The 26,056-nt window shown below is 42.5% G+C and overlaps 1 protein-coding gene across 1 annotated transcript in view; it reads left to right on the top strand.

The window, feature by feature from the left end:
• Positions 1 to 26,056, top strand: part of cacna1ba (calcium channel, voltage-dependent, N type, alpha 1B subunit, a) — a 320,635-nt gene that overhangs the window by 205,285 nt on the left and 89,294 nt on the right. Inside the window, exons 28-33 of the mRNA XM_084024282.1 lie at positions 15,539 to 15,635; positions 18,870 to 19,030; positions 19,156 to 19,293; positions 21,014 to 21,215; positions 25,196 to 25,360; positions 25,499 to 25,609. Coding sequence (XP_083880408.1) covers positions 15,539 to 15,635; positions 18,870 to 19,030; positions 19,156 to 19,293; positions 21,014 to 21,215; positions 25,196 to 25,360; positions 25,499 to 25,609 — 874 coding nt within the window. The remainder of the gene's footprint in view (positions 1 to 15,538; positions 15,636 to 18,869; positions 19,031 to 19,155; positions 19,294 to 21,013; positions 21,216 to 25,195; positions 25,361 to 25,498; positions 25,610 to 26,056) is intronic.

Genomic DNA, 26,056 nt, shown 5'->3' with positions numbered 1-26,056 from the left:
GCCAAAACATTGCAGTTTTTTCCACTTATTGAGGCTCACAGCTTTGACGATGTTACTGCCATTATCAGTGGTGATACACACTTGACGAGCTTCTGTTAAGTTCCATGACATGAGAGCATCTTGTAATCCTTGCGCGATGATCTCGCCTGTGTGATCATCCGGGAAAAAGCACGTTTGGAGGCATGAACCCTTCAACTCCCAGTTGTCGATGTAATGTACAGTTAAACTGAGATATGGCTCACAGGTTCTGCTGGACCACAAATCCGTAGTTGTAGAGAAGTGGGTCACATTTGTTAGCTGGTGGGCCACCTTTTCTCTCACTTTAATGTATAACTCTGGCAGAGCTTTCTCCGCAAAATATTTGCGACCAGGCAAGTGATACTTTGGGTCAAGCGTCTTTACAAGTTTTTGAAATCCGGGCTTTTCTACCACACTCACTGGGGCCATGTCTTTGGCGATGTAGTTAGTTACCGCGGCCGTGATTTCTCTCCATTTTGGACTTTTTTTGTCATACGGGATAGATTTGGAAAACGAAGAAGCCAGAGTCATTTGCGTCTGGGCTGATTGCTTTGGCGTTTGTGTGGGACCGGGAGATGTGGACATGCGGAGTTTCAGGCACTCTTCATTTTGTAGTGGGTGAATTTTCAAATGGTGGAACAAATTTGTGGTACTACTACCTTTTGTGGCAACGGGTTTGCTGCATATTTTGCAGATAACCGTTGTTTGTGCAACATCTTCCTTGCGGTAACCAAACCACCGCCAGACGATGGATCCAGTGCTGTTATTTTTTGGAACCAGTTCGTCCGCCTCGGCGCCTCCATCTTCCATTGCCGTTTCGGAATTCAACACGTAGGGCTAACGTTTAAACTCGCAAAACTCTCTTCACTTCTTTCGTGCTCTCGTCTCCTCGTTCCCTGTTTCCTCCAAACAAACATGCGCGCTGCCTTGGCACCTCTCTGTCTCTGGGCGAGTGTGTGTGTGGGCGCGTGTATGTGACGTAAGTTGAGCGAGTGTGTGTGACTTTTTTTCTGTTGTCTGTGAGCGGGACAGAGGAAAGCGCTGCACTAAAGCAAGTCACACTCGGCCGCGGCGGCTTAGAAACTGACGTAACAACATACACTCGATGTTCACGATATAGTCATTTACTACATCTCATGTAGAACAAGCCGCGATACATTGAGTATACTTGATATATCGCCCACCCCTAGACCAATGACCCTCCTCCACCCTGTCTACATATTGTCTCTTGCACCATTACTCTGACTGGCAAAGATCTTATCAATCGATTTGAACCACTAATTGATCTCAAAAACCTAAAGATCTGGACACAGGTCCGCCAACCTCTACCCATCGATGTTCGGCAACAAAATGACGCTCAATGCTACACTCTTGATACGGAAGTCGGACCACCCAGTGTCCGAATTGACCTACCAAGAATCACTAAAGAGAGTGAATCAGGAGCACAGCAAGATACAAGTGGGGGTTCCTCAGAAGTGTCCAATCAAACAACGGGACCTACACAAAATGTTGCATCACAATTGAAACAAGCCACAGCCTTGCCTCCGCTGGCTACGACCACACGTGCACATCTCTCGACTGCCCCCGCCTTATCTGACTCCAACTTGGTCTCACTCCAACCTCACGACCTAGCAATCATTAAGATGATGCTGCACTTGTCAGATGCTAATGCTCCTCCCATCTCCTGCGAGGACATTAAGTCCATCTCTGGCCTGCAACAGTTGTTAGTGCATGTCTCTGCTGCACTCACTTCCCCGATGATCGTGGTACCGAATAGCCACTTCATGTGATGCCAATGCATGCCCATGACTCCCCATGTACCATACAGGAAAGAACCAAAACAACATGTCAGGCAATTAAGCAGGTGTCTCCAAGGCCACACAAACACGAAAATAGAACAGAAAACCAGGGTACAAAAAAATTGGCTTGCATATTTGTGACACTGTGCCACATACAGTGTATCACAAAAGTGAGTACACCCCTCGCATTTCGGCAGATATTTAAGTATATCTTTTCATGGGACAACACTGACAAAATGACACTTTGACACAATGAAAAGTAGTCTGTGTGCAGCTTATATAACAGTTAATTTATTTTCCCCTCAAAATAACTCAATATAGCCATTAATATCTAAACCCCTGGCAACAAAAGTGAGGACACCCCTTAGTGAAAGTTGTCAATATTAACATACAACATGTCAACTGTCAATATTTTGTGTGGCCACCATTATTATCCAGAACTGCCTTTACTCTCCTGGGCATGGAGTTTACCAGAGCTTCACAGGTTGCCACTGGAATGCTCTTCCACTCCTCCATGACGACGTCGCGGAGCTGGCGGATATTTGAGATTTTGCGCACCTCCACCTTCCGCTTGAGGATCCCCCAAAGATGTTCTATTGGGTTCAAGTCTGGAGACATGCTTGGCCAGTCCATCACCTTTACCCTCAGCCTCTTCAGTAAAGCAGTGGTCGTCTTGGAGGTGTGTTTGGGGTCATTGTCATGCTGGAACACTGCCCTGCGACCCAGTTTCTGGAGGGAGGGGATCATGCTCTGCTGCAGTATTTCACAGTACATGTTGGAGTTCATGTTTCCCTCAATGAAATGTAACTCTCCAACACCTGCAGCACTCATGCAGCCCCAGACCATGACATTCCCACCACCATGCTTGACTGTAGGCATGACACACTTATCTTTGTACTCCTCACCTGGTCGCCGCCACACATGCTTGAGACCATCGGAACCAAACAAATTAATCTTCGTCTCATCAGACCATAGGACATGGTTCCAGTAATGCATGTGCTTTGTTGACATGTCTTCAGCAAACTGTTTGCGGGCTTTCTTGTGTACCGTCTTCAGAAGAGGCTTCCTCCTGGGGTGACGGCCATGCACACCAATTTGATGTAGAGTGCGGCGTATGGTCTGAGCACTAACAGGCTGACCCCCCACCTCTTCAATCTCTGCAGCAATGCTGACAGCACTCCTGCGACGATCTTTCAAAGAAAGCATTTGGATGTGACGCTCAGCACGTGCGCTCAGCTTCTTTGGACGACCAACCCGAGGCCTGTTCCGAGTCGACCCTGCTCTTTTAAAACGCTGGATGATCTTAGCCACTGTGCTGCAGCTCAGTTTCAGGGTGTTGGCAATCTTCTTGTAGCCTTGGCCATCTTCATGTAGCGCAACAATAGGTTTTTTAAGATCCTCAGAGAGTTCTTTGCCATGTGGCGCCATGTTGGAACTTTCAGTGACCAGTATGAGAGAGTGTGAGAGCTGCACTACAAATTTGAACACACCTGCTCCCTATGCACACCTGGACCTAGTAACACTAACGAGTCACATGACATTTTGGAGGGAAAATGACAAGCAGTACTCAATTTGGACATTTAGGGGTGTAGTTTCTTAGTGGTGTCCTCACTTTTGTTGCCAGGGGTTTAGATATTAATGGCTATATTTTGAGTTATTTTGAGGGGAAAATAAATTAACTCTGTTATATAAGCTGCACACAGACTACTTTTCATTGTGTCAAAGTGTCATTTTGTCAGTGTTGTCCCATGAAAAGATATACTTAAATATCTGCAGAAATGCGAGGGGTGTACTCACTTTTGTGATACACTGTAGGTAAAAAACAAAGGAGAAACTGTTAAAATAAATCCTGGTTGCTAAATGTACATATGACCAGGTTTAATATGTTTATCCATAAGTATTATGTTCCTGCCCGAATGTACCTGTGGCCTGATATACTGTATCGTTATTATGGATGTGTTGTCTTGCCGCGGATCAGCTGTGCTTACCCAAATCAGCTGTTTGACGTGCCTGTCAGCTGACGGGGGACGCGTTTTGGGGAGGTTTTAAAAAGACAAGGAAGAAAAAAGCCGAGGCGGAATGGCTGAAGGGAGACTACGAGAGACCTCAAACAAATGCTGAAAGTGCACTCAATAAAAAAGCTAATAGTGGAAATAGCTATAAAGCCACTAAACAAACAAGCGGAAGAAACAATCTCCGTTTGTCGGATCTTCATGGTCGACTCGACAATGTCGGTAAGAGCGATCCACTTTTGCCTGTTTTTGTTACGACCCGGGTCATCTTGCTTTACTTTTTTTGTTGATGAAGTGGATTATACATTTTTCTCCTGGGACTTAAAAGACAATTGTGTTCGGGATTCTGTTTGTGGAGATCGCTGATTTTTTTTTTTACATTTTTGCCGGGTTTTGAAATTGTTTGGAAAGAATGCTCGAGCGTGCGCAACAGGCGGGCACACCGAGGCCGCTTATTAGTTACGCGGTTTCTCACATTAGGAACAAAGACTTTTGGGTATCTAGACTGGGGGTTGTTTGAGGGTTTGTGGTGAATGTGTATGGCCATGAGACTGTGTGAAAATATATAAATGAACTATCATTATCTCGTCTTTTGTTGTAATGTGAAATAATTCGATCTGTAAGGGTTAAATGACACAAATCAAAGATCATATGCTCAATATGAAACTCCTGTTTATTTAGTAATAATTAAGCTACTGGAATTAGTCAAATTGTTACATATTTCTTCCACACTAGGAAAATCCAAACATTATTACAGAAAAGCCTTCACCAGTCGTTTTTACCAAAACCAAAAGAAAGGTAAAAAAAAAAGCCAGTGGTCAAATCGGTTCATCACAAGCAGACCAAGCTCTACAAAAACCCTATGGGATTTAACAGGGACATAAACGTCTCCACACAGGCACAGATAGACAAAATCTAGACACTTGTGGCAGCAGCTACAAGAGGGGGAAACAAAATGCAAATTGCTAAACAACCAGCAAATTGTCTGAATCGAGTAACATCCATAGTAGGAATAATACTATAGGTTTTACCCTCTAGTTGTCACCTTGATACTTGCCACTCATAATAATGATTGACCTACAAGTGGGGGTGATACTAAACCTCACATTACAATCTACTTGTTGCAGCAATTACGGAAGTTTGCTAACACACAAGCAGAATAAGGTGAACACAACAAGCAACAAATTCAAACCCATTAAAATCCATGGAATGACTCTACATAAGACAATGCATGCAGTAAAGTCCCTCCTTTGTATCGTGGACGTTGACTATGCTCACACACAACTTTTATCTCAGTAATGTCAGACATGCTGCAAGAATTATTGATTCATTTCATAGTTTACAACAGGTTGCAGGTCACCAAGGTCTCGCCATGAATGAACACTGCATTCAAATAAACTGCCGCCACAGTATAGAGATAACTAGTTTAAAAGACAGCAGTTACTGTAATCAACGTAATTAGTTAAACTAACTAGGTAATGTTACTTTCAGTTATTAGTAACTTAGCAAGCTAACGTTAGCCTTGTTATCAATGTAAACCAAAACGAACGTTAACATGTCAACAGAAAATCAAAGTTAGAAAAACGTACATACTCACTACAAAACGCGCTTATTAGAAGGAGCAGCCTCCGATAATAATGACCATTGGCAAGTGACGCTGTTTCGGTCACTAGCATCGTGTTGACGTTATTCTAACAGAACTTATGCTAGCATGAAACTTCGTGCCTACTCCGATATACTAATACAGTCCATGGATGTATGGAGAAATAATATATCACAAAACAAAAAAACAACTGAAGTCCAAGAAAAACGTCAGTCCTCTCCAGTTTTCAACTTGTTCAAAAACTTCACGTTCATTTACTTGCAGATTAAACTCACTCGCGAAGTGCAGCCATCTTTAAATTTTTTAATGAGCCCGCATTGTGACGCTGCGTGCCTCTGTGAAACGAAACTCAAAAGTTATGATTCAGCTGTTGACATTTACTCAGAAACATTGATCCACATAAAATTAAAACAACCTTACTTTTACAGAAAACTCAGTAGTTTATTGTTGGGTTAACTGAAAAGCTAGGTTTGATTGCTGTAGCCATAATTTCTTTGAGTTAGTAGTACTGTTCAGGTTTACAGTGTAGCTGATTGGTGTCTTCAGGCTTGATCGATAGATATAATTGTGTATCATCTGCATAACACTGGAAGTTTATTGAGTGTCTTCTAATGATAGAGCCTAAAGGAAGCATATATAAGGGCACACTCACATGAGGCCATCCTTTCCGTGCACAGGCACAATTGAACCTAAAGTTTGGATTGTTTGGCTAGTGTGAGTGCAAGGACGGGTACGCAACGTGGACATGACGTAGGCTTTCATCGATAGGCCATCCCACTCATTATCACTCAGTGTTCTACTCAGGTTATTCCCCCGCTATCAAGCGGTAGTTTGACTGAAAATACTGTTGATGACTGTACAAGACACAGATGGATTCTTGGTTGTGCTTGGGCTTCAGACTCGTGGAGTGGAACTGAACCCGGATGTTCGACACTACGTCCTTTTATAATATAATGTATCTCTGAGCTCTGTTCAAAATCCGCTCCCGCTGCCCGCTCACTCAGCTTCGCTCACAGGCTCTGATGCAGGTTGAGTGTTTACTAGAAATATGTACAGACGCGACTTGTCAGTAAAGTTTCAGTCATGTTCTCTGTTTTTCTCTCTTGTTGATGACTTTGAGATGGCGCTTCTTGGAAACTACGTACACCATGTGTGTGTAGTATTATGATGTGATGGCGTGTACAAGAGGCAATCGAGCTGAGGCCTGGTTGTGCTTCGAGCAGTGTGAGTGCAAGCCGATGGGGCAGAGGGGAGGGCCTGAGGCATTTGTAATTCATGGAGAGGACAGCGTAAGAGTGAGAGGGGGATGACACAGGGCTGGTTTGATCTGATATGATCTGGTATACTATTAAATAGAAACAGACTTTCTGACATATAAGCTCTTGGTAAGACCATTCAGTTATCATCAATATCCAGGATAGACCCTTTGCTAAAGTGTGAAATCAGACACAATAATTTTAGTTAGTACTCAAATGTTAGAAACAGTCAGTAGGAGAAGCAACTATCTCTACTTCAGAGCAAACTCTCACACAAAGTCATGAGAGACGAAACACTGTACTTATGAAACAGTGCAACATTCAAACATTTATACATGTTGATGATTAAGATCCCTGATCCCTGATGTCTTAATTGTGACCATATATGCATGAAAAACAATATGTTGAAATAACAACAGGACAAAGACAACCTTTCTGTCAAGTAATTGATTGGTTGCATGAGATTTCACTCTGACGTAAACCAGGATTACATCACACAAATAGCTGAATAGTTAGGAGATGCATGTTCCTGTGGAGGGTGTGAGACTCAGGAATATCATAACGACAAATCCACTGAAGTAGTGTCGTTGATAGTTGCGTTTGATGTTTTGTTTTTGATAGAATCAGTTGTTTTGCCTTTCTAAAACAAGAGACTACCATAATGGGTAAAGTCAAGGACTGTTCTCTGGGTTGCTGTGTGAATATTTTGCTGAACATAACCAATATGTTTTGCTTAAAGTCAATGAGGGAGTGGTTGATAAATAACAGTGGAAACATATTAGAAGAAAAAGATGCTGATGTTGAAATGAATGTGGCTTTGGCTATTCTAAAAAGTCAAATGAATAGTTTTTGGAAACAGAGATATCCCCCATGCCCTTTTCTGAGAGTGAGACGAGAAGATTGTTATCAGTCTCATATCTCTGTTAACTACTGAGTTGGAATCGGGATATGGTTAGCCTAGCGGTTCAAGATATTTTTCCCATAATGATCATTCTTGATGATGCTTCAAATGGCACTAAAACATGTAATCTCTTTAAATTTTGTTATGAAACACATGTTTTTTGAATAACAGAGAGGACTAATCTGTGGTGAAAAACGATTCAATGCAATCTTAAATCATCTAATCCCCCTAAAAAAGAGAGCAACATTGATGTCCTTACTTACAAAATAATTCCTGTACTTTTAAGTCAGGCTCTATTATGTTGATTGTAGCTGTCCATTATTTTCAATGTGTCACACATTCAGTCCACAGAAAGTTTACATATGGAAATTTGCATTCCAATATGAAATTATAACTTTGATTCATTTCCGCCAAAATATTGAATTTTGCCATACATTATCTGATTGTACTGACTGCAAACTTCCATCCATCCATCCATCCATCCATCCATCCATCCATCCATCCATCCATCTATTGTCTACCGCTAATCCTGTATTCAGGGTTAAGGGGGAGCTGGAGCCAATCCCAGCTGTCATTGGGCGAAGGCAGGTTACACCCTGGACAGGTTGCCGCTCTAGGCCTAAAAAATGTTTTTGTTCGGTTCCGGTTTCCGACCGAACCTGTCAATTTATGTGTGACACAAATTATTTTATGAGCTTGGGGAAGAAAAAAAAAAAAAAACACAAATACATTTTTTGATGCAAACTATAATTACGTTTTTGTACAGACACCTCTTCATCCTGTACAAGGATGAGCGCATTCTCTCGTTTTTAAATGAAAACAACGGCTTCACGTGGGATCTGCATGCAGACGACTGGATATCAGTAGCGCTTGTTATATGGTTGCGGGAGAAAGATGGACGTATGCGTTGTCTCCATTGTTTGCCCATGCAACAGCGTGACAAACTAAATTGTAAGATTGGGTATGAAATCTTTCGAAAATGTCCTTGAAGAAGTCAAGCAGTGCGCTTGTTCATTTGTGTCAGCAGCCGGCAAAGTGGACCGAGCTGACAGATGGACTGACATCGCCAGCGATGTGGTGTCGACCTCGCATGTCAGTAGCATCGTAGCTTTATTTCAATTCAGATATTTAGCACTGAGGTGCGCCCCAGAGCAAATATCTGTGTCCTCCACAAGTACCACAAACCTGTCCGCCTTCGAGATGCTGTTTCGAGCACAGCAACATACTCATTTGCCCCCGCCGAAAGTTGTACAGACCAAAAAAGACGAGCTGAAAAATGACATTCTGAAGAATCTGCGGACCAGGAAAGTGGGTTTTACTCTTCCAGAGAGCACAACCCAAGGCTCACTTTTGCTGACGGTAAGTGAACTATAATATTTGAATTATTGTAGGCTGTTATTACATTTGAAGAAATGATCACTGTAGATCTACCCTGGCTCTGAGCGCTTCGGAATTGCTACAACGCTAACCTATGGGGACAATCGTTTTAACCACTTTTTGAGAATCATCCCAAGACCTATCTGACGCGAGTTGGTTCCTAAACAATACACCACAGTGCGTGTTTAACTCAAATAGTGTGGAAAAGCCATATAAAGTTTATATTTCCGCAGGCAGCCACTTACCTGTGTTTAGCAGCTATTTCTGGAAAATCCTTTAGGCTAAGGTGGAGCGGAGCGGCTGAGATCCCACAGAAGCGAAAACGTTTTTTCTTGTTGCTTTGTTTTGTTTACAAAAAGCAACGATCGAGCAGTGCAGACGTAATGTCGATAATATCTCCATGTTTAGATGTAATGTCCATATTTATGACTATGTAACAACATAGCAATGGTTGCTTGCGTAGCAGCTAGCTAGCAGCTTTCAACATCTAGGCTACATCAACAGTGAAAGCCAGTTTTGCGTATCCCTGTAGGCTACTTCTGACGTTCTGACAATGGAGATCTACGGTTTGGTCAGATAGATTTTAATCAGGTTAAAGGGTCACCCCAACACTGGGTGACCCTCAGAAAAACGATATAGGTTAGTGGTTAAACATGGCTGGAGTTATCCTATTATAGATAGATCTTTGATATGATCTAAAAGTGATAATGATCATGATATGTTATGAAAAATATCTGTGGCTCTCATAATATATTTTTCATATCATATACCATACTATCATAATTTTTATGCATATATATAGGCTACATATATAAACAAAAATATTTAAATTGTTTTGTGTTAGGTAGAATAGTAGAAGCTACATGTTAGTCATAATGTTAACTTAAATAGACCCCACGCATGCACTGTCTAATCCTTCTAGGCCTATAGGCTTACTTCACTCTTGAGACATGTATTAAACATATCAATGCAATATATACTTTGTTGTATTTGTACTCAAATTAAATGTATAAAAATGTATTAAAGAGCTATATTAAAATATTAAACAACTTTAATATAACACCATTTTGTTTTTTTGTATTTTCAGACGCTAACAAATTGCCTTTGGTACATCACAAACAAGCACACTGTGATACGTGATGCGTCTCTCCAAGAGAGAGATGTGATTCCTGTTCCATCATGCTGGAGCTTTGAAGGATACAATGAAGTGAAGAGAAAGGAAAATAAAGGAGCAACCCATGTGTGCTGCCTTTCTGGACAGTCACTCCCAAGCCCTGTTGTCTTTGTGTGACCAACCATACATGTCCTCAACTGCTGCTTGGAGAACACTGAAGGAGGACATTTTAAATCTTGCCACCTGCCTTCGCAACTATGTGGAGTACCTGAAGAGCAAGAGGGATACTACATTTGCAAACCATAACTCAAGTCAACCTGTCAGAGTTTTATCTGAGAACATTGCCGTGACACACCACAAAAACACCCCTGAGATGGCTGCAAGGTACAGGTTGCTGGACAATGTTATGTGTCAAACAGATACTCTAACTCCTGTGCTCCTGAATGACACTGTACACCTGGAGGAACCATTTGCAAGTTCATGGCACAGATTTGACTTCATCAACAGAATCCAGCTGTCTGTACCTGTTTATGTGCTGAAATACCAACCTGGGGGCAGCAAGACTGGCATCACCTTTCTGTGGAAAGTGGAAAGGAACAGAACACAGGATGAGCAGCTGACCCAGACCACTCGAGTTGTCAGTTCTCTGCAGCCATCTCTCCCACAGTACCACACTAGGTACATGAAGAAAGATTTCAAGAGGAAGGTAGCGAACGTGGCTAGGGTGACACCAAGCATCGTAGAGGCGATCTATCAGGAAATCTCCCATGATTCTTCAGCCCCATCAAATCCTCTCATGAACCAGCGCATCCAAGTGGCTATCCAGGGAGAGCCTGGCATTATTGTCAACTTGCGCACCCTTAACAGTGGTCGTCCTGGTGACAACTTTGAGGAATTCTTCTCGAAGATGGAAGAAGCAGTCAATGAAGTCACTGCAGCAGATGAAAGGAGACATGGCACTGCCCACCTGTCACAGTGGTTGTCGCTAGAGGATCTCATTGAACAGGTTAAGTCCAAATGCCCTGAAGGAACCAGGGTGCCCAGCAAAGCCCTTGTGAGATTGCAATTTGCACCAAAGAATCCCTACTTTGAGTGCCTTGAACTTCACTTCACGCTTTGAGCTCAAGTACAAGATCCAGCGAAGACAGCTCCGAGCATCTCACCCTGATGCACACTTCTGTGCTGCACTCTTTAAATTATTGCGTCTACGCATGTATCAGCTGCGTTCAGAAATATTTTTCTTATTCATGGACGATAAGGCCAAGATCCCGGTTGGAGAACCAGGGGAGCCTGTGTCCACAGGTGTTCGAGGTCGACACTCAATTGTGCCTTCAACCAGCCAACTGGCAGCACTGGACCATGATATGACGAGCAAGGGATCAATCACATCCACAGTATACATGCAACCCAATGTCCCTTGTCAGCCAGAGGGTTCATGGTACAGTGGCAAGGTAAAGATCATTGTGCAGGACTCTGTCTTCCAAAAGTCTACAGCATACAGAAATGCAGCAGCAACAGTTAGGCTCGCACAGGAAGACCCTTCTGAATGGAAACCAATCCATGTCAAGTACAGTGATGGTGGAACAGAACATCGCACCCTACTGGTCAAAGTTCAGCTCAGTCTGATCGCAATATTTAAGATGCTAGGACTGGACATGCTCATTGCCTGCAGAGCAGCTCCAGGCCAGAGCTGGCAGAATCCAGTTGAGAGAGTGATGGCTATACTCAACATCGGCCTGCAGAACTGTGCATTGGAGAGAGACAAGACAGCCGAGGACATGGAACACCTGCTGAAGAGGTGCAGTTCAATGGCAGAGATCCGCAAAGCGGGCGAGAAAAACCCACAGCTTGCTGAGGCTTGGAGCACTTCAGTTGCGCCAGTGCTGGACAGAGTGGCAGGACGTTACAGTCGGCTGAAGTTGAAGGGAGAGCCAATGACGATCATAGATGCAGTCACAGATGCAGAGGAAGATTCGGTCATGCAGGTTATCACCACACTCTTCCCTTCCATCAATCCTGCAACAGTGACCAAGCAACAAGCAGACAAGGATCCAGCATTCACTGAGTGGGTGCAGAAACACTGCCGGCAATGCCAGTATCTGTTTCAGGTAATGATCTTATTTTCCCTATGTTTTTATGTGTAACGCGTAATGATTATTTTATTATATATTGACTGTAAAGGATGTTGAGCTGCATTCCATGTATGAAGGATGCTAAATAAGTCTCTTTCTTTCCTCAGATACGCAAATGTGATGACACTGAATGCTGTTCCGTACCAGCCCTCCCGTCTGAAAGGATGATCTGGCTTCCTGACCCAATGCCTGATGCTTCTGGTAAGAATTTTACTTTAACATTCAATACATTGTAAAGTAAGAATATTTTTGTGGATTATCCACTTTTAACATGCTTTAGCCTAATATTACACCTGTTCACATATTTGTATGACGCCCACAGCTTAAAGCAAAATACTTTAATACATGTTTGTGTTGTGCTTGTATTGAAATAGGTGACCATTACTTGACACTGGCTGAGGTTATGGGCAAAGACACAGATGACGCCCATCGACCTTCTGCCCAACAGTCACACAAACACAAACAAGCTGCATGTGTTGACGCACTAGAGAAGCAACAGAAAGAGTCTGGGCTGTTTACTGCCCAACATGCACGGGCAGTAGTCAGCTGCATGGAATGCTCTAAGTGATCTACTCAATGCGCCTCCTCTCCTCTCGCCACCAGGCCACATTGGCAGAGGCCCTGTCAGATGATGGCATGGATTACACATGTGGGAGTTACATTCTGGAGCCCAAACATCCACTTGCATCAACTGTGCAGGTCAGGCTGTCTCTCTCGTGTGGTGATCTCATAGAGCTGGGGCCCGTTTCACAAAGCAGGTTCAACAAACTCTGAACCTAACCCTGAACTCTGAGTTGACCAACTCTGAGATGGGCAACTCTGAGTTTTCAGTTTCAGAACAGCGGTTTTGAATTAGTTCAGTCAACTCTGAGTATGTAAACTCTGAGTTACGCGCGTGCCTGCCGACTCTACAAAGCCATCATCAATGGAGCTCCGATACTACGATTCACCATGGCAACGGGGAGAGCGTCATTAGATATTACTGAGTGTTTATGTAGAAAACGAGCTCATCCTGAGAAAGCGGAGCAACGTAACTGCAGCAAAGTAGCGATAGTTGGCGTGGCAGACAATTACTGCCCGATCTAATGTGTATAACTGAATGAAACAGTCTATTGATCTAAAGGTAATAACTCTTTATTTTCAGACTTGCACAGAGACACTGTGGTGTAATGGTTAGCAATGCCAGCCCCAGTGCAGGCGACAGCGGTTCAACTCCCGTAGTTCAAAAAGTAGCGCAATGAATAAATCATCATTTTCATTGGGTGTAATCCTCCCAGGCACAGAAAGAAAGTGGCGTCAGTTGAAAATTAAGCATAAGAATATTGCGCAAATACGTTGACTAAGGCATATGATTTTAATCATATTTCACATATTAAACAGTAAATATAAGCAGGTATTTCAAAACAGAAATGTACTTAAACATTTCATAAATCTCCCGTTCTCAAAAACGCTAGCTCTGCAAAGAATCTGGTTGCGGATTATGTCCGCGATATGAAATGTTGAAAATGTCAGAGAATATTGTTTAGATAATATCTAATGTGATTGAAATGAAAGGTAATCAAAATCCTCTCCCAACGCAAAGCTGCTAGAATCACTTTTATTTCCATATCGATTAGGTTGACGATGAAAGGACGGCACATTTTTTCAGAGTTGGTTCAGATTCCGGAAAAAGGCGGAGACATGTAGGGAGAAACTCAGGGTTTGTTGAATCAAACCTGCTAGGGAGCAGGTTAGGTTCACGGAGTATGTTACCCGGGTAACTGACTCAGATTTATGCTGAACTGGCTTTGTGAAACCGAACAACCAGAGTTTCCCTCATCTCAGGGTTAACTAACTCAAGGTTTTCACTAAACCTGCTTTGTGAAACGGACCCCTGGCCTACTACCGGGCACCTTTTGGGAGGCAAGATCTCTGTGCACACTGCGGCGGGCCTCAGGGCAACACCTGCCCAGCCCTGTTAATGAAATTTAAAACGGTCTTGCCCTGCTGCCACATTTGTATTAGGGCTGGAAAAAAGCACATTGTGGCCAGACCCTACGGCAAGCAGAAATGAGCAGTGGTCTGGTTTAAAGAGGCCCTGCAGTTGTATTTTCCTTAATTTAACTAATAGCAGGCAGTAATGTTGGACAACAGGGCTATGAGTCGCAGAACACCAGAGTTACACTTTAATTAAACAGCTTCGGAGTCATTCATGGTTCTATAACATTTTCCGGGGTGATTGGATGATGTCTCGCTACCTTGTTTAACGTTTGTTCAACGTTTTGTAGGTTTGTACAGTATTGTAAGAGTTGATACTATTAAAGTTATTTATGAAATATTGCTTGAGATGTCTTCAATGCCAATGGTCCAGAACTAGTAGGTTTTTAGTTTTTAGGAGTAGAAAATAGTACACACATTAAAAATCAGCACATTTTAATTGAAACATTCGTATTGACTACATATTTTGTTCATATAAAAATGTGTGTGTGTGTTTGTAACATGCTGGGAGTATCCATTGCTGCTGTAAAAAAAAAACTATCCTACCTACCTATCATTTGCTGCCACTGGAAAAAATAAAATAAAAAAATAAAATAAAATAAATTCCCTACCTACCCATGACCTCAACTGACAACCAACAAGGAACCAAACTTTTTTTTTTTTAGGCCCTATCACAGGGCCAACATGTAGAGACAAACAACCATTCGCGCTCACATTCACACCTACGGGCAATTTAGAGTCATTAACCTATCCCCATCCTGCATGTCTTTGGGAGGAAGCCGGAGAACCCGGAGAGAACCCACGCTTACACGGGGAGAACATGCAAACTCCACACAGAAGGAACCCGGGATCCTCTTGCTGTGAGGCGACAGTGCTACCCACTATACCACCGTGCAGCCCGACTGCAAACTTAATGATCTGTTTTATTATTTGACTTTGTTAAGAATAGAGAACGGTCAAGGTTTATTACTATTACTATTAACTGAAACTATTTTGTATACGCATGTGTAAACATATGATTTGTTATGGTTAAATTTGTTATGGTTTTTATTTAAACAGCCAGGTCAGCCCTTTCCTGCAACATCCAGTCTTTATGCTAAGCTAGGCTTACAACATCCTTACTCCAGCTCTGTGTTAAGATGGGCTCATGGATGTGTTGGGGTCAAGACAACCTATTGTTGTGTTCCTCCACATATCAAAGACATTTACAAAAGTGACAAAATGAATCAAAAACATCATCTTAAAATATCCCTTATGTGCTGTTTATTAGCAATATTAGTAATGCAGAAAAAGGATCTGATGAACTAAATAACTTTGTATGTGGTTTAACTGGAAATTGCTTTCCACAGGGGGACCAAAGGCAAAGACATCAGCACGATCAAGTCATTGAGGGTTCTCCGAGTCCTTAGGCCTCTCAAGACCATCAAACGTCTGCCAAAACTCAAGGTTCTTTGCTTTATTTGTATTAATTCAGCCAGGTTAGCGGGACTGGGATTAGAGCTATCTGTAATGGAGTATGATAGTACCATAACCGGCAAAACTTAACTGACCTACAACATGGTCATCTGGGGTGACTATTTGTATCACTATCTGTGTGAGTTCATGGTAATGAAAGAACATGCCAGTGCAACGGTGAGGTTCACTGATGTATAACGATGTAATCTATGGCACAGAGGAAAATAGATATCTGGCTGGGATACATACAATACTTGTTAGTAGATGCATTCACTGTCTGTTTGGGTCTGCACATGGGATATTCTGACAGGAAGAGAAATAATGAATAGCCTCAGCCTTTTCTTCGATTATAAATCTATTATAATATATGTAGGACAGTGGTTCTCAAATAGGGTAGTTGTACCCCTAGGGGTACTAATGCTGCATGGGGTACTTGAGTTTTGTTTTTTTATGTTACAAAAATAAAATATCAAAGAAGAAAAAATGTAAATGTAAGTTCAATAAACAACATTTTATAGTAAAAATTCCTTTTTTCAATGTTTTCGCAAGTCCCGTTCATGGTATTCACTGTGAACAGGAGTTCAGTTTCAATTCTGAATAACAAAATCAACAAAAATGGATTGAAAAATAGCAGCAATGTGGCTGAAAACAAGGAGAAATAAGTGAACAAGAATGCGACAGAGGCAACAAAGTATCGCCAGTATTAGGAAGATTATATTTTAATGGGATTTACTTGACAAGCTGCATTCCCCTAAAGCATTGTGCATTTTATGCGGCAAGAAATTAGCTAGCGCTTGCATGAAGCCAGTGGCCAACGACATCTTAGTCAAAAACATGCAATTCTGGTGTACTGATGGAGCTGCATCCATGACAGGATGCCTGAAAGGGCTCCTGCTGCGTATTAGGAACGAAAACCCTGAAGTTCATTGGACTCACTGTGTCATTTACACAGGGAAATGAGTCATGTGTAGCATCAAAGTAATAAACATGATTAAGTCGAAGCCACTTGGTGCGCGACTGTTGAGCAGCCTTTCTGGAAACATGGGAGCTGAACTACTCATACACACAGAAGTGTGCTGGCTTTCTCAATGGGGGGGGGGTACTGAACAGACTATGGGAATTAGGATCAGAAAAGAGTCTGATCACTGTAGTTGCCTCCTGCCACCGATAATTACACAGGGCCCGGTTTCCCGATAACGTCCACTCTACGAAGATTCCTACGTTATGACTTACCAAAGTTGTTTAACTCTATAGTCGTGGTTCCCGAACGGTCTCTTAGGAGTCTTCTTAAAGGGATAGTTAGGAATTTTCGATTTGTCGGCCCTTAAGCCCCCAAGGCTGTCTGAAAAGCCCTCGGAGCTCACTCAAACACCGGGCAGCACACGGCCCCGCGAACCCACAATTACGCAGCGCGAACCCGAATGCTCCGTCCGGAGAAGCGTAAACCCTCGGAGGCGTTGCGGGGAATCCCTCCAGTAAATACACACCTGAACACCGCCGAATTGTTGGCCCTTATGCCCCCAAGGCTGTCTGAAAAGCGCTTGGACCTCACACAAACACTGGGCAGCCCACGGCCACGCAAATCCACACATGCGGACTCTCCGTCGGACTCAAAACACTAAGATGCGCCGCCCGAAATACTGCCCGTAAATAGGCAATCGAACTCGGGCCGAACTCGGGCCGAAATCGGGCCGAATTGTCGGGCCTCATGCCCTCAGACCTGTGTGAAAAGCGCTTGGACCTCACGCAAACACCGGGCAGCCCACGGCCCAGCCAACCCACAATTACGCACCGCGAACCCGAACCTCTGCTCCATCCGGAGAACCGTAAACCCTCGGACGCGTTGCAGGGGATTCCCTCCTGGCACCACCAGTCTCCGTTTGTTCGGTCCCGGTTCTAGCTCCAGCTATCTCGGTCTCCACAGACGCTCGTTCACGTTCTGCCCTTTGAGCATCCCTCTCGCGCAATTCTTCCTCTGTATATTCAGGCTCGTACAGGTACGGTTGGGTTTGGGTGGAAAAAAATTCCTCATCAGAGTCTTCAAAAGTTTCAGTATATTCTGAAGAATAACTTATTCACTCTTACCCCTTCTCCATAACCCTTATTCCATATTAATAATTAATTAATTATTATTATTAATATTAGTACAATTTCTTATAGTAATAATAATAATAAAAAAATAACAATGATATTGTTGGTATTATCAATTACAATTACATGCATACAGACATATGTATACATACAAGTCATATGCATGAAGTAACCCCCCCAAAATAAGTAAATAAATAAATAATAAATAAACATTAACCCCTGTTTGTCAACCATCCCCTTCATCCCTGTACCTTGCGAAAAAAGTTTTTTTGTATGTCATTTTGAACTGCCTCATGTTTGGACATTGCTTTAACTCCACATTCAAACTGTTCCACAATCCTACTCCACAGACCGAAATACAAGTTTTTTCTGGTTGTGCGGACTCTTTGTACCTTAAAATGAAATATTCTTCTTATATTATAAGCCTCCACTAAGTCACTTTGGACAAAAGCGTCTGCTAAATGACCTTAATGTAAATGTAAATGTAAATGTAAATGTCCACTCGCTCATTGAATAATTTTGGGATATTTCCAGGTACATTTTTATTTTTGGCCCAAAACATTATCTGTGCTGTTCATACACATAGGTGAAACCCCAAAGAGGCGTTCAACCTCAGGGAAGCATTATTTGGCGCTAGGGAGCCACTTTTCACCAGTCCTGAAAGGCCTGCCAACTTTGGTGGACAATTACCAATGTTAACGCTGAGAAACGTTTAAGCGTTTTGAGCATTAGCCATCAACAACCTCACTACATGGTTGTCTGAGAACTTATTTATATAGTTTCAAAAAAAGGGCAAGCAGCTGGTTTTAAACCGGCTGAGGGTAGCTTTTGTTTTGCTGTTAATAATAAATTGCTTTTGTAAGCATTTTTGCCAATATCGTGCTGAAAGCAGTGAATCAGTAGTTTACACTGTTATCTGTTAAGGGCCTTTCATCTCTTTATTTACTTCTTCTCAGCTCCATTTTAACTTTTGTTAACTGTTCATACTGTGTTTAATTTTTTACAAGGTGATCTTATACAAACATTAATTGTGTCTATGTGCGTTATTGATTAGGTCCTAATGTATCTCACTGAGCATGTATCTCCTAATGAATCCCAAAATCCAATATGTGTGCGTCTTCTGTGTGTCCTCAGGCGGTGTTCGACTGTGTGGTCAATTCTTTGAAGAACGTGCTGAACATCCTCATTGTTTACATCCTCTTCATGTTCATCTTTGCCGTCATTGCAGTTCAGCTTTTCAAGGGAAAATTCTTCTACTGCACTGATGAGTCCAAGGGCCTAGAGAAGGACTGCAAGTTGGTCGAAAATACCATACTTCCTCATTACTTATCTCAAAAACCTTTAAAACATTTCTGTGGTGAAAACCAGCCCCTGCCTCTGTCTAAATACTCAGCTTTGTTTATGGCTTTATGTCTTCCAGAGGACAGTTCCTAGACTATGACAAAGACGAGGTGGCCGCCATGCCTAGAGAGTGGAAGAAATATGAGTTCCATTATGACAATGTGCTGTGGGCCTTCCTGACCCTCTTCACTGTGTCCACCGGGGAGGGCTGGCCAACGTAAGTTACAGTGTAGACATATGAAAGGCTGTCACACTTGAAACTTTGCCTAACCGTGATTGTTGGACACCTGGAACAGCAGGATTCGTCTTGGATACATACATGTTAAATAGTTCCTGAAAGAAAATTAGCTCATTGGAGATGCAAGATGGAAAATAACAAAATATAGGAAAGACAGGGAGTGACACTTGCTACTCATTGAGGTCAGTTGCCTTCATTAGGGCTGGTCTGGGAGACTTATTGCCCCTGATTGGAATCAGGTGTGTGAAGCCTAAATCTAGGTCTTGGGCTGCGGTCAAATAGTCTTTTTCCCTTAGGAAGGTTCCTAACTGAAGAAGTGACCTGGAAGTAAACAAGTGGCCGCCATGATAAGAGTCGTTATAATTCTCTAAATGCAAAGGAGAAGGAGCTCCAATGCTTCATTTCAGATCTCCTTTAGCATAGGATACAATGGACCTTCCTATACAAAAGGAAAGATCACGCCGACCCACAATTCCTTGCGAGGGCAACATTTAAAGTGCGGCACACCTCGGCCGGTCATGAAAACAAATGATATGCCTATTTGCATATTTTACAATTACTTTCATGCAGATATATAGTAATTGGACTTGTGTTGATAAATGTGTAATGTGATAAATATTTAATGGTGGTTTTATTTATTTCAATCATGTTACAAATGTTTGACAAAAACAAAACTATAACCATAATGGTGTTTTGGTTTGCTTTTTCTGCTTTCAGTTTGATTAGCATGTTCGTGTTGCACTGTAAATTTTAGGAAATTTTAGGATTCACCCCTTCTGCAATTGTGTCCTAAACCCCCCTTCCTTTTACACTATTTACCTTTACGACTTAAAGGTCCCATATTATGAAAAACAGGTTTTCTCTGGTCTCTACACCTATAATACTGGTCCTCCCATTGTTACGTAACGATCAGCTGAACTCTGCGTGATGATAGGAGATATCCGAGAGGGGGCATTCATCACGAGGTGAAGTTCGGTGTGTCCTGCCGTGAGACAGCAGTGAGAAAGCGGTGTTTCACAATGTCCCCACTCAGAACTAGACATGCTCTGTTGTTGGTTGTACAAATCAACATAAGTGCTTATATTCTGTCCCAGCTACAGAAGAACAGAAGAGACGGTGGTTGCGTTCATTTTTAATGACAATGTGCCGGCTACGGTCTGTGTTAGCTTGTATGTGTGTGCTAACCACTACACATCGGACTGCTTCAGTAACGAGGGTCAGTACAAAGCTGGCTTTGCCTCAACACTGACCATCGTAAAAGGATCTGTCCCAACCATACGGGACCCAGCAACTTCACCTGAGCCACAAAGACGAGCCATAGCCATACATCCACCGAAAACATTGGCGCATGCTACCGCTTGCGCAAGATGCATCGTCTTCGTGGCTCTCCAAGTAGGCGATGACAGACGGAGCTCATTAGCATTTAAAGGTGCAGGCACAGAAACAGCCTGTTCACAGCAGAGCTCATTTGAGCAACTTTTAGACAGCTGAAATTCAGGACCACGGGTTTGGGGCAATGCATATCGAATCCAGAGTTGTTAGACCTCTGACAGGTCACCCTTACATCCCCTGAAGAGCCATTTGTACTACATACTGATATAATATACATCATTTTTGGATTTGTTATCAAGATCACTAGCTAGCTGACCTGTGTCTCATAACCTCATGGCTGTTTCGTTGTGCTCTACTCTTCTTGCAGTGTCTTGAAGCACTCTGTGGATGCTACCTTTGAAGACACGGGTCCCAGTCCAGGCTATCGGATAGAAATGTCCATCTTCTATGTGGTCTACTTTGTGGTCTTCCCTTTCTTTTTTGTCAACATCTTCGTTGCGCTGATCATCATCACTTTTCAAGAGCAGGGAGACAAGGCCTTGTCTGAGTGCAGCTTGGAAAAGAATGAGGTAAAGCAGAGCCATGAAAAACCAAGTCACAGCTTTCTGTTATGTTGACACAGTGCTGGTATCACTATTTCCATTGACCTGAATTTCTCCTTCTGGTTTGAATTGATTTTTCAAGTCAAGTGAAGTCAGATTGTATAGTCATTCTATCGATATGCATGGGACAGTGAAGTGAGATAACGTTTCTCAGGACCTAGGTGATAACAGACAAAACATAATAGTATATAATATAATATAATAATATATATAATATGTAATATAATAATAATAACTGTACAACAAGAGCTGTTAAATTAAAAATTTGGAGAAAGACATTGGTGTGTTGATGTCTTGGTCAACACCAACCTTTGTAAAACAGCCATCGCTTTACTGTAGAAAATGTAAATACCATGATTGCATGGGCGAAGGAAAAACCTTTGCAAATATGACGAAAACATTGTAGTTCCCATAGCACCTCAAAGAGTGAAATGCACTTTAACAGTGCTGCCAAGCAAGCATTCACTCACTACTCCTTTGTTATATGCACATATGTACATAGGTGACATGCAGACATTTAGGCCACATCCACACATACCAAAACTGTCTCTTTTCCCTGGTTATCCTTGGCGTCGTTTCAAGAAAATCTGCATCCAAACAAATCCATTGTAAACGACTCAGCACGCTGTAGTTCATATTCCACGCCTATATGTGGCACTGTTCCTGCTAAAAAAAAACCCACCAAAAATGGAGAAGAAGAGACGGAGCATGTGCATAAAGCTTGCACTCTGTATACACGCTGTCCGTAATCCTTTTTTAGCTCAGCGTACTGGCAGAGGAGCAGAAGATGTTGCCACAGTAACCTCAAGAAGCCAATACTGAAGTGCAAGCAGGGAGCCTGATGAATTCTGTCAAAATGTCCCTACTACTCACTTGTTTTAGTATCTCATTAGACAAGATCAATAATTAGTATTCATATGTAATACTTAGCTTTAAAGTTTTCCTTGAATTATGAAGCTAGCTTTGTTAATAGCTTCACACCAGAAGCCAGATTGAGCCGGCTGCAATAAGGATTCCTCCCGGTTTGCCGCTCGTGTTCTTCAGTTCCACCTGTTGCTCCTTCGTAGTCCAAATATGGTCACGTCTAAGATGACGTGAAGTCTTACAATAAGAGAATGTAATTAAAATTTTCCTCATTAATGATACATTATTTCAGCCACACGCATATGTGGACTATCTCGTGCAGAGGTGTATATGGGCTCAATGAAAGAATAGAAGTGAAATGAGCCCTAGGCTGACCTGAGACCAGTCTGTATGGCCTGAGCCCGGCCAGTACAACTTTAGGCTGAATGTCACCCCTCACGACTGACGGATTGATCACATGACCTTTAATATTCTGGCGCATGGACTCGTTATAATTGTGTGCACTGTAACATTAGCACAATATTTTTGGATTCTTTATTCTTTTCTCTGATCCTCTTTTCCAATCAAATGTAATTGAACCCAGGCTGACAGTTTCCTTTGCAAAGGTATTCATAAGGTCATCTTTGTTCCATTCAAACAACTCAGCATGAAAGTACATGTGTATGTCACACAATGGTGTGAGGTTCTTTTTTCTAAAAAATACCAGCACCAAAAGGATCACCACTGTTAACACACCAGCATTTTTCAGTTAAAATAATTAATTACAATTATTTAAAACAGCAATTAAAAACGTTTAAATAAATAAAAAATGCGAAAAAATGTCGCTCAGCAAAGTCCAGACTCTTCTCTGTTCTGGCGCCTCAGTGGTGGAACGAACTCCCGACTAATGTCAGGACAGCTGAGTCATTTGCCATTTTCCGAAAAAGGCTCAAGACTCACCTGTTCAGACTTCACCTCGACTAGCATGACCCCCCCCCCCCCCAAAAAAAAAACCACCCTTACCTATAGCACTCTGATCGTAGCACTGTTGCTCTTGAACTACTAGTTTACTCAGATGAGGACCTAACACTTGTTCTACTTTTAGCTCTTACTTTATCGGCAATGATTCGTTGTGGTTTCCTTGTTTCCTTCTTTTGACAAATGTACTTATTGTAAGTCGCTTTGGACAAAAGCGTCTGCTAAATGACCTAAATGTAAATGTAAATAAAAGGGATTAAAATGCAACGCTAAACACTGTCCTGCGATGCAGTCCGTAAAACAATGGGGGTAGGAAGTACTCCAGTCTTTGATGGGGAAAAGGAGACACAGAGACTCCAGCGGCCGTCGATTTTCTCCATCACGGCCCTGGTACTCCGTCCAACGGTCCTCCTCCCGCCGCCGCTAAACGTCAGGAAGACAAGCACGCTGTCGTCGATGATAGGTACTACCAACACTGGCACACACGCATACTTCCCGGGGCAGTTTGATTTTCTTTCCTTCACTTAGCTGTTTGGAGGCGTTGAACCAAACTCCGCATTCCTCGGTTGAATCGGCGTGGCCGTCACTTTTGCGCGCGTCCGCTGCAAAACACTTTTCTGCCTCCCGGATCTCGTTTCGTCCACACTCGATTCCGGTCTCTTTTTCCTCTTCGTTCCTCGGCCCCCGTGTCGGTCTCGTTGTTCCTCCCGTGCTCACCTGTATTCCACGTGCATACTGACCACTCTCGAGCTGGAGGCGTGTCACATGTCCTTTGTCACAGCTGTTTGTCATCAAGTTGGTCCCAATCTAAAACAGTCTCTTCCACACCTAATTAAATAAAATAACATGGCAAAAACTGGGAATAAAATATCAAATACGTGCAGAAGTATAAAAACATCAAATAAGTAAAAAAAACACGACATACAATAACTTGACCAAGTGATTAAACAGACTATCCATCCATCCATTGTCTACCGCTTATCCTGTATTCAGGGTCGCGGGGGGGCTGGAGCCGATCCCAGCTGTCATTGGGCAAAGGCAGGGTACACCCTGGACAGGACGCCAGTCTATCACAGGGCCAACCTGTAGAGACAAACAACCATTCACACTCACATTCACACCTACGGGCAATTTAGAGTCACCAATTAACCTATCCCCATCCTGCATGTCTTTGGACTGTGGGAGGAAGCCGGAGAACCCGGAGAGAACCCACGCTTACACAGGGAGAACATGCAAACTCCACACAGAAGGAGCCCGGGCCGACCCGGGAATCGAACCTCTCGCTGTGAGGCAACAGTGCTACCCACTACACCACCGTGCAGCCATATTAAACAGACTACTGTGACATATATGCTAAAAAAGTGTATTAAAATTATATTATTAATACTGAATATATTGTATAGAATTGTCAGCATAAGTGGAGGGATCTTTTTAAAGCCATTTTTATTGTACTTGCTTTACAATATTTGGACTATACCATTCGCAGACACTTCCATCAAAACTGAAAAACTGAAAAATAAATTGCACTATCAAAGTTGCTTTAGAGTCCAAATGCATAGTCCAATGAGTGTGCCAATATTCCTGACATATCTGTTACTGTCCGCTGTACACACAGGTTAAGAAAAAAACGACTCTTTTCCAATTTAATCAATATTGAGCTAACATTAACTCCTTAACATAAGCATTATTGTTTTTATTTTGACCACAGAAGTGTGAAGAAGTTCTATCCAAATCCAAAAATCAAATCAAAGATTTCGTGGGTTCTTGCTCCCACAATGCAATTTGATTTAAAAAATACGGGTAAAAGATCAATGCAGAAAGTACCTTCATATCAAAATGGTACATTGGCCCATCAAGTGAATCTTTTGAGATATTTGAGAAATTCAAGGTTATATTAGTAGCTGCAATCCTTTGTTTACACACAAAGGTGTGTTTGGTGATCTATTGCCCAAGGCGTTTAGGCCATAACAACACTTGGTATCAAAATGCATTTTCAGTTATCAGTTCAATTCTTTGCCACCCGCTCCGACCAGTGCACATTTTGAATGATCAAATCACTGAGGATCGGTTCCTGTCAAAGAACACAGACAGTGGCAAAACACAGATGTGTGTTTTCTCTGTTACAGAGGGCTTGCATTGACTTTGCCATAAACGCCAAACCTCTGACGCGCTACATGCCCCAGAATACACAGTCCTTCCAGTACAGGATGTGGAAGTTTGTGGTCTCGGCACCATTTGAGTACTCCATCATGATCATGATCGCTCTCAATACTGTGGTGCTCATGATGAAGGTAAGAGCTTTCATATGACGTTAGCGCATTGGATTTTCCGATTAATACCAATCTCATGTCAGCCAGTTAACTTAGTTTAGTACAAAGATAGGAGCAGACAGCTTGCCAGGCAAATTGAAACATGCTGCTGTTTTTCAGTTCCATGGAGCTCCAGACTTCTATGAGGCGATGCTGAAGAACCTCAACATAGTCTTTACCACTCTCTTCTCTTTGGAGTGTATCCTCAAGATCATTGCTTTTGGTCCACTGGTGAGTCACATTTGTGACCAGCCTCGGCAAATCCAGGAACAAGTCGGCTGCAGGGCATTTTGAGTTATTAACAGATTCAGATAAGCCCTCCCCCCTACAGATGTCACTCAGTGATATCTGGTATCTGTTAGCCTACTAATGATTTAGCAACTAGCCTATTGTCCTCAGGTAGGCTAGTTGCTAAACTATTAGCATCACAGTCAATTCAAGCAATGCCAACAGGCCCCTTTGCACCTTACTGTTAAATCAGATGCCCACATTACGATCCAAAAACCTCCCATTACAGCTTAGTTTCGATGTGCATATCATTTTAAAACAACAGCACTGAGCTAGCTTAGCTAGCCAAGCAAAGTAGTTAATTTGGATGTTAACGGAAACTCACCCCATAAGAAACTGAAAAGTATTCCTGCAGACTTCGTTGGCTCCGTTAAAATAAGAGGTCCAGGC

This window comes from Eutrigla gurnardus (genome assembly GCF_963514095.1).
Source record: "Eutrigla gurnardus genome assembly, chromosome: 13".
Lineage (NCBI taxonomy): Eukaryota > Metazoa > Chordata > Actinopteri > Perciformes > Triglidae > Eutrigla > Eutrigla gurnardus.
This window is presented reverse-complemented; position numbering and strand designations above follow the sequence as displayed.